Below are 9,313 nucleotides of genomic sequence, written 5' to 3' on the forward strand. Positions count from 1 at the left end.
ATTATGAAGTAAAACAATGTCTTCCAGTTTATTTAAAAATCTTCCTACCAGACGAATGTGTACTATACTTGGTAATTGTTTGTTATGGAAATGGTATTGCAGTGAGATTACGTGCCTTATGTTTATCTTATGTGATGATCAGACTATATTTAGAATTGTTCAGCATAATAGAGGTAATGTTAGTAAATATGATTTTAGCATAGTCTCTGCGATGCAGTTTCTTAAGAGAAAATGCTTGTGTACTGTAGTTTTCAGAATTTAAATTATATAGAAGCAAGCAGTTGAGGGACTACTAAGGCAAAGAACCTATTATCCATGCTGTGTTTTACAAGTGAACCCAGTTTTATGAGTACGAGTGAATCACGTTATCCTGTACTGCGGGGCTCTTCCAAATAGTCATGTGAAGTAAATGTGTCGATAAATTAGTACAAGTGTTAAGGGTATGTGAATATTTGCAGGATGTTGCTGTTGTGAGCCAGGACACCTGCCACACCTACTAAGTGCCAATGCAGCCTTCAACCAGCGGTGGCTGGCCTGGGAGGTGACGGCCACCAAGTATGTCTTGGAGGGCTACTCTATCTCCGATAACTCGGCTGCATCCATGCTGCAAATCTTTGAACTTCGAAAGATTCTCATTACTTATTATGTGAAGGTGATTTTTACTGGTTTTCAAATAATTTTGGATATTCTTCCAGAATGTTTTATAGTACACATGCCTTTAAGGGGGCGTTATTCACAAAATATGCAAAAAATGAAAACTCGTTCAATTTCAATCAAACTTTTTTGACAAGTTGTATATGAAAAGGGTTTCATTTGGTCCAAGTCTCAGCATCGTAGCATAAATAGGAAGGATGAAAAAAAATATTGAATTATGTGTCAAATTTTCAAAAATGGTCAAAAAAGATTATCAAACAAAAATGTCAACTGAAATCATGTCTATGACTCACAGGTATCACAATAGCATATATTAAAAACAAATTATAATTAGTTTTATTAACAAAAAATTTAGTTAAAAAAAAAAAGTCAAATTTTACTTTTTTTTTTTTTTTTTATTTTATCTCTCTCTTTTGTTTATGGGGCGATTTGCATGAAACTTATACACCTGTCTGCACGTAAGCCTATCTGTAAGGGTGCCAATTTTGGAGGAAATTGGTTGATGTCAACTTCAGCCACAGAGGGCAACACCTTAGACTTTATTTTTTACTTACTTGAAAGTTTATGTTACTTGAAAATGAATATCTTTTTCATTTTTTATGCAATTTACATGAAACTTACACATTATATATAAATTTTATGTCTCTAAAATCGTTTGCAAGTGTTTTTATCTTGAGTTCTTTATTGACTTTATAATAGCAATAAACATGATATATTTGCATAATTTTGTGGGGGGAACTTAGACTATTTGTATTAGGAAAACTAAAGACGTTTTGGAAAATCTTTTGCTAGAGATCCTTTATTATATGTTAATGTGTCAGAAAAGTGTCATAGAATGATTATATCTGAAAGGTGTGGTTGTAAATTTACACTTGAAAATGTGTCAAATTCGTTGAAAAAAATAAAAAAATTAAAAATCTCCCTTACTATTTAGGCTACAGTGCTGAAACTTGGAACAATTGTAGCCCTTTTCATATACAACTAGTCAAAAATAATGGTTGACACTAAACAACAACTTTATGATACCCGAATAACGCCCCCTTAAAAACAAATAGGAATTCTAAGACTTCCAAGCCACAGATAAGAGTTCAAAATATGATAACACGGTCATGTGAGAGAATTTTCTCATGTATCATGAGAGCTACGCTCGTCGTGTCCCGTCTTCCCAGCACTCTTATATGACAAAGAGTGCTGGGAAAACGGGACACCATGAGCATAGCTCTCATCCTGTAACTACACTTAGGTAATTACTCTCTCGTAGATACTCCATCCTTTGTACGGTTATCTTAATGATATGAGTAAATACATGGTATATGTGTACTCACCTATTTGTGCTTGTGGGGCGTGAGCTCTGGCTTTTTGCTCCCGCCTCTCAACTGTCAATCAACTGGTAATACAAATGAAAAAAAAAACTTTAAGAAAAATGGTTTTCAACCCACCACAGAGGTGTTAAATTTAACATGTGCACAGTGCAGGGGTTAAGAATGCTTTCCAATGAATTTTGGCTGTCACTAGGGCTATATTAGATGGATGCTAAATTATTGCTTGAGTTTCAGCCCAATATTTTAACTTTGAATTCCATTAAAACTAAATAGTCGTGTACAATTTTAATTGAAATTTTAAACTTTTAAAATAATATTATCATTTGTATGTTTATGCTAAAAGTTTGAGTATACTGTATGTCATGGCTTATTTCTGTTGCTTGATATTTTTTAATGCAAGTTTATTTCTCCATATTGATTTGTAATTAATAAAGCCATATTTGCAGAGCATCATCTTCTATGTGGTACGCTCGGTAAAGCTCAAGGAGTGGTTGGAAAAGTCGGAAATAGATGCTTCCTTATCTCATACACGTGATAAAAAATTTGTGGATCTAGATCCCATTTTTAACTTGAACATAGATGAAGACTATGACTTTAAGGAGTCGGGCATCACGAGGACAAGTTTCTGCAATGTGTACCACGAGTGGATTATATACTGTGTGACAAGGAGAGACAGGAACAACCAAGAACAGATAGAGAGTAGCAGAGAGTCTCAGCTCATATCTCTGTGTTTAGCCCTCAGTCTCTTAGGTAAGCTTTCTCTTGATGTTCAGTATTTTCTTGGATGTAATTGTTGCTGTACAGAGATCCTTCAACCGTGCGGATCATATACAGATTCCCGGTAGAGGCGGAAACAAATGGGCCGAGTTTCTTTGATCCTGATGCCTCTGTTCACCTAGCAGTAAATAGGTACCTGGGAGTTAGACAGCTGCTATGGGGATGTGTAACAAAAAGGAGGCCTGGTCGATGACCGGGCCGTCTGGACGCTAAGCCCCAAAATAATCTCAAGATATCCTCAAGATACAGGTAATCTCAAGATATGCAGTGGAATCCCTATTCGAGTTTTAGGGAGATCCAAGTTACTCGATTTTATTTTGACGACATCTCAAACATGACACAAGTCTTAGAGGGTCTCATTATCTGACACCTGCTGTTGCAGCTGACCTTCACAGTAATAGTTCATCCCCTCCATTGAGTATACAACTTGGCAATTAATGGAAGGATAGCTGCCATACCATCAACTCGGGTTTTAATTCTTCCAACCTCCTTCATAGCAATTACATTTCCTAAATGTTTGATTTTGTATAAACTTCACTCTTCTAACTGCTTTTCAAAGAATATCTATGTACTCGAGTAGTACTGTTCTTAACCTTTTGCTGCAGACCCATTGGTTAATGGATCTGCAAGTAATGAATAAACCCCTAAAGGGTAGCTATATATTAGTAAACTATATAATGGTACATTTGCATGTAGAAAAGTAAAGAAAATGTAAAAAACAAATATGTAATTCTTTTTACGTTGTGTGCACGTGTGAGGTTGCCAGGTGAGTGGGGGGGGGGGTCATTTGGTCTGTGGGCTAATGTGATGCAGTAGTGCAGACAAGAAAAGTGTAGATGCGAGCTGTGATGATCTTGTTATATTTTTGCTGTTTCACTTTAATTAACACTGTGTGGCATAGCTCAAATTATTTACTCGTACAATAATTGACTAAAAACAGTGCTTGAGTTCTGTATGTAGGCCTATAGTGTAATATGGGCACCTGTATTAGACATAAGTGTGTTCCTGGCACAGCTCGGAGGAAGTGTCTTACAATCCACTCCTTTGCTGCTATTTTGTCTGGTTATGTCGTCGAGAAATATTCAGACATTGGCAGGAAATACCAAATTATTGGTGTGATGAAGATCGCTTTGTTAGTGATAGAAGATAAACTCATCTATAGTAAGCAATTCAAAGATAGAATTTTTGTTGGTGTGGATCTAGGTTAATGACATTACTTCCATACAGATGTATTATGATAATATTTACATGATACTGTATTATAAAACCTGGGTGGTGATAAAAAAAATTAACATGTGATGCTCCCGTCTGGGAGGCAGTGTCTGGGATGCTCCCAGACGCAGGTTCGAATCCTCGTCACGGCCCTTGTGGATTTGTTCATGTGATGAGCGCATTTCCCCAGAAGTCAGGGTTTACTGATAACCACACTTTTAAGGATCAACAAATCTACAATAATAACCTTCTCTTGCAGATTCACAGAGTTATGTGTGTAAAATATCATTTTTCTAATTGATTCGTGTGTTAGATAATATTTTTGCAATTGTGTATAAAAATTGTTTGCGTCTAACTAAACTGTAATTTTGCCAACAGGAAGACGAGCTTTAGGAGCTGCCTCGCACAATGCCATGTCAAGCGTCGATTTCTTCCTGCACGGTCTACACGCACTCTTTAAGGGTGACTTTCGCATTACCTCTATGAGGGATGAGTGGGTCTTCTCAGATATGGAGTTGTTGAGGAAAGTGGTTGCCCCTGGTGTGAGGATGAGTCTCAAGCTCCACCAGGTAAGGATACTATTGCCTCTCGATATGTTTCTACAGTGTCCTACTGATTTTAAACAGGGTTGCTTTCAACAAAACTTTGTGGAGAGTGAGAAACTTAACTTTTTGTGATGGGTCTTATGGGGAAAATTAGACTTTTAAATGTGTAGTGAATGCTCATTAATTTAACCTTTTGTCTTTGCATCTGTTGATAGCTAACACTTCCCTGGTGCACAGGAAAAAAAATCCCCTCCAAATATTTTTTCCTCCTAATAGTGTGAAAATGCATTCATATCTCAATCAAGATAAAAAAAAATTATAGATTAATTTGGACATGGTGAAGCCTGGAAGTCTTGCAATGATGTAAAGGTTCATGAACCTTCATCAAGTAAGTACAGTGCCCTGGGGTAGTCAAAATCGGGCAGATTAAATATTATGCAGAACTAAATCGTGTATGATATGCGCCGTCTACCTGTTAGGCCAAAATTATATATGTATGAATTTTGGTCTGAAAGGGTTAAGGCTCATTAACCTGCAACTCAAGGTAGCCTATATCAAGTCCCAGCCAAATTATGTCCTCAATGTGTTTGTAATATATAGACTGACAGCTGGACTACTTGCTAATGTTGTAGGCCTATATTTACAAATACAGACAGTACTCTGAAACATTCAGACAAATCAGTAATAGCATGAAATAAGTCAGTTATTCCGACTTATAACAAAATGGGTATTGCTTTAAATATTTTACAGTATTGTATTTGCTTGCCAAAGTAAGGTAGTTTGTGTGCGTGGGGCCCAACTGGATGCATCCCAACCCTTTAAGCCATCCTTGTCTGTAAACAACTCTAAATGCATCTGCTTGTTAATACTTCTGATGTTAATTAATATTAAGGCTGCTTCCCTTACTGGCATTTGCACAATACATAGAAGATCAGAGGAATAGCTTGAAGGTCATTAACATCACACATTTTCAGGATCATTTTATGCTTCCTGATGAATACGACAACCACGAGTCCCTGTACAATGCCATTCTGGAGCACGAAGCCCACCTAGTCATATCTCACGAGGGCGACCCAACCTGGCGTAATGCTGTGCTCTCTGGGAAGCCTTCCTTACTTGCCCTCAGGTAAGTCTTGGCAAAGCTTGAGTCTTGTTTTAAAGGCAACGTGTGAAGTGAATACAGTGGGTCATATAAATTCATATTAATATACTGTATTTAAACTCATATGGGGCAAAGCAGTCATTGCATCCAGGTATTTATTTAATTTAATATATTTTACACTATGGAAAAGCCAACAATCATAGGAACACCTTGCTTCAACAGACTAATTGGAGACTGAATATGTATAGTACTAGCAAGAGTTGTGAATGCTAGGGATTGAAATTGTTTGTGCAGTCAAGCCCAAATACTAAAACACAACTTTGCTTATTTATAAGACATCAAGATGTATAAAAAATACAATTAAAATAGACTTAAAAGCAAATAAGTCTAGCACATCAAATATCCTTTCATTAAAATGGGTACGTGTATATGAAGGCAGGTCTCTCCAAACATATCTCATGCTCGTACACTTGTTTACTTTAATTTGAATTAAAGTAGTTTCATTGACTTCATTTCATCGTGTCCCCTCGGCCCGGTCCTCGACCAGGCCTCCACCCCCAGGAAGCAGCCCGTGACAGCTGACTAACACCCAGGTACCTATTTTACTGCTAGGTAACAGGGGCATAGGGTGAAAGAAACTCTGCCCATTGTTTCTCGCCGGCACCTGGGATCGAACCCGGGACCACAGGATCACAAGTCCAGTGTGCTGTCCGCTCGGCCGACCGGCTCCCTGCCAGTCTGGGAGGGAGTGATTCCTGGTCACTACTTTTACCCTGAAAGCTATAGGAAAGGTTACATAGACTGATTCTCATTTCTTTATTTTCATATCCACTTTTGTAATAATTTGTTTTTAATCAGCTCCATTAAATTATGGTTGAGAGTACACTGGTGTAGACTGTAGAGTATTACCAAGTAAAGAGTAGTTTTTATCTGTATATAACATTTCCTCTGCACAAGCTTTCTCAAATAGATTTCCTTGTACAATTCTACATGAAAAACTGTCTACATATAAGCCTACCCCCAACTTAGTGTTTCTTTATTGTTTACTGATGTTTAGTTTGGTTTATTTTGTCCCTTTCCCTGATTGTAAAGCTTCTACTTAATGTTTTCAGGCATGTTATGGATGATGGTGCTGATGAATATAAAATAATAATGCTCAACAAAAGACACCTGTCCTTTCGAGTGATTAAGGTGAACCGTGAGTGTGTGCGGGGTCTGTGGGCCGGCCAGCAGCAAGAATTGGTGTATCTACGGAATAGGAATCCTGAAAGAGGATCGATCCAAAATGCCAAGCAGGCTCTACGTAATATCATTAACTCTTCGTGTGATCAGCCCATTGGTTACCCTATATATGTCTCCCCCTTAACGACTTCTTACGCTGACACCAACGAGCAGATAAAAGGAGTTTGTGGCGGGCCCATCAGTTTGACCCTCATCAGAGAAACTATTATAAATGTTTGGAAAAGGTACAACAGCACAGTACTTTGTTTTATTTGTTTCTGGTACTAACTATGATCTGATATCACTTCTTGTAAGTTTATTAGTTCAAGAGACAGTCAGCTATTTTGCATGTGGTATCCAAATTCATGACAATCTTGAGATATGACAGTCCATGGGTACTTCTCTTGGCTTTAATCCAAATGCAGTAGTTAGAAAGTGGATTGCATTCTTTAAAGGGCTGGGTCTGTAATTTATTCTTATGATAAACTTGGCAATAAGAGGAATGCACATATTGAAAAAAAACTGTGATCTTATTGGGACAGAGTGCGGCAGAGGTGCGGTGAAGGTTGCTCCAGTGGCAGCTCTGGACTGAATGACGAGTGTGGCCGAGCTGTTGACCCTCATCATGGCAACATTCAACTTCACCAAGGTAACCATGTCAACTTCACTCTTCATTTCATTTTTATATGTCAGACCTTATTTTCTTTGGTATGTGGCCCATACACGTGTCCGCTGCTCGGACACGAGAGAAAAATATCAGACGCACTCGTGCACCTACGTGCGCGATAGTGTTAATTTTCCCTGGAATACGAGAATATGTAAACCACATCCCTCCAACACTTGCATAAGGGATGACATTTTAGTTTTAATTATATTCATAATATTGGTTGTAAAGTACAGTATTGTGAAATATATCATTCCCATTGACAGGGACAGGAACGTTTTGTATACTTGCTTGAAGCAGCCTGTGGGCCGCTCCAAGCAACAGCCTGTTAGACCAAGTTATCACAAGTTGAGCCTGGCCCCAGACCTGGCTCGGGGAGTAGAACTCCTGAAACCCTCTCCTGGTATACTCCAGGTATACATGTACACTTTAGGCTTATATTAAAGTCTTCCCTAGGTCAAACTACTGACCTTCCCCAGTATGCAACCCCCACAACAGTTGAATAACTTTCGAGTACATATTGACTGCTAAGTGAACATAAGCATTAGGTGGAATGAAATGTGCCCAACCATTTTTGTCCTGCCCGGGAATCGAACCTTGGATATCTGATTGTGAGTTAAGAACGAAGCCAACTGTACTATTAGACTCTTCATATCTGGCACAAAGACTGGGGATATCTTTCTGAATTAGCTGTGATGGAAACATGTCTTGTCCCCGTGTGTGTGTGTTATGCGAGATGGTGAGTGTACAGTGTCTCATTGTATAATTTGTCTGATCAACCTTATTTTGTCCTCCATAAAAGTGGTTATTGCAAAGTTATGTAATAAAGCCATTTTTGTTTTTTCAGTTCTAACAACCGTTCCTGCAAGTTTAGGATCTGGTGGCAGTCAAGATGGCTCTCAGGTTGGAGGTCTTAGCTTGGTTACAGCTACAGGAAGCTTAGGCCATGGAAGCCTGGGACGAGGTGGCTCACTTTCCCGTGGGTCGCTGCATGCCAACCGTGGTTCAATTGTGTCTACAGTTTCATCGTTAGTAGGTCCTGCGAACAAACAGTCTACCTCCACACTGGCAAGTTTGGCTGGTCTTCTGTCTGACACTACAGCGGGTCTTACACGCTTGGATCCTAGAGACAGAGACGGGTTGAGCGAGGGGTCGGCTAGTAGCAAAGATAGAGACTGGAGTGGCCGTGACGTATCTCTGCATAGTGGGCGAGATGGAGGATCAATACATAGTGGGCGTGAGGGGTCACTTCACAGTGGTAGAGAAGGATCCTTACATAGTGGCAGAGACATTTCTCTCCACAGCGGACGAGAGTGTTCCCTCCCAGGTGGGGAAAAGAGAGTTCGTCAAGGAATATCTGCCAGCAGCCGTAGCACTCCCACTTCATCAATGTCTACTCCAGCTCGGGACGTACCATCAAATCCCATTGTGACAGGCTCCAGAGACTCTCACTTACGAGACGCAAGTTGGGATGCTTCGAGCTTAAGAGAGGATTGTGGCACTTTGCATGAAGAGAGCGAAGAAAAATTTACCACTCCTCCTCCAGACAAACACGTGCAGCGAGTTCGGGTAAGAATCTTACCCGGTGTCCTTTTTTCTGGAAATTATAAGAAAGCTGGATGTAAGGGTTTATCATCATGATCTAAGTGTGCTATTGGTATATCTATCAATGCCATGTAGAATTTATAATAATATCGACTTGATAATGGTCCAGGACAGACGAAAACATTGTCAGACCAAAACATTGGTCAACAAAACATTGTCGTTTCTTTAATTTCTAGTGTGTGGTTTGGTCAACATTTTTCAGCCACAGTAT

At 39.0% G+C, this 9,313-nt stretch overlaps 1 protein-coding gene across 5 annotated transcripts in view; it reads left to right on the plus strand.

Annotated features, from left to right (window-relative positions):
- Positions 1–9,313, plus strand: part of LOC123774382 (pecanex-like protein 1) — a 57,170-nt gene that overhangs the window by 23,818 nt on the left and 24,039 nt on the right. For all 5 annotated transcript variants that reach the window (XR_011223410.1, XM_069307802.1, XM_045768601.2 and 2 more), the window contains 7 exons: positions 459–652; positions 2,423–2,726; positions 4,344–4,534; positions 5,485–5,636; positions 6,725–7,078; positions 7,376–7,482; positions 8,345–9,066. Coding sequence is in view for 4 of the 5 variants with exons in the window: in XM_069307802.1 (XP_069163903.1) it covers positions 459–652; positions 2,423–2,726; positions 4,344–4,534; positions 5,485–5,636; positions 6,725–7,078; positions 7,376–7,482; positions 8,345–9,066 (2,024 nt within the window). In the remaining variant the exon portion in view is untranslated. The remainder of the gene's footprint in view (positions 1–458; positions 653–2,422; positions 2,727–4,343; positions 4,535–5,484; positions 5,637–6,724; positions 7,079–7,375; positions 7,483–8,344; positions 9,067–9,313) is intronic.

This window comes from Procambarus clarkii, chromosome 61, assembly GCF_040958095.1.
Source record: "Procambarus clarkii isolate CNS0578487 chromosome 61, FALCON_Pclarkii_2.0, whole genome shotgun sequence".
Lineage (NCBI taxonomy): Eukaryota > Metazoa > Arthropoda > Malacostraca > Decapoda > Cambaridae > Procambarus > Procambarus clarkii.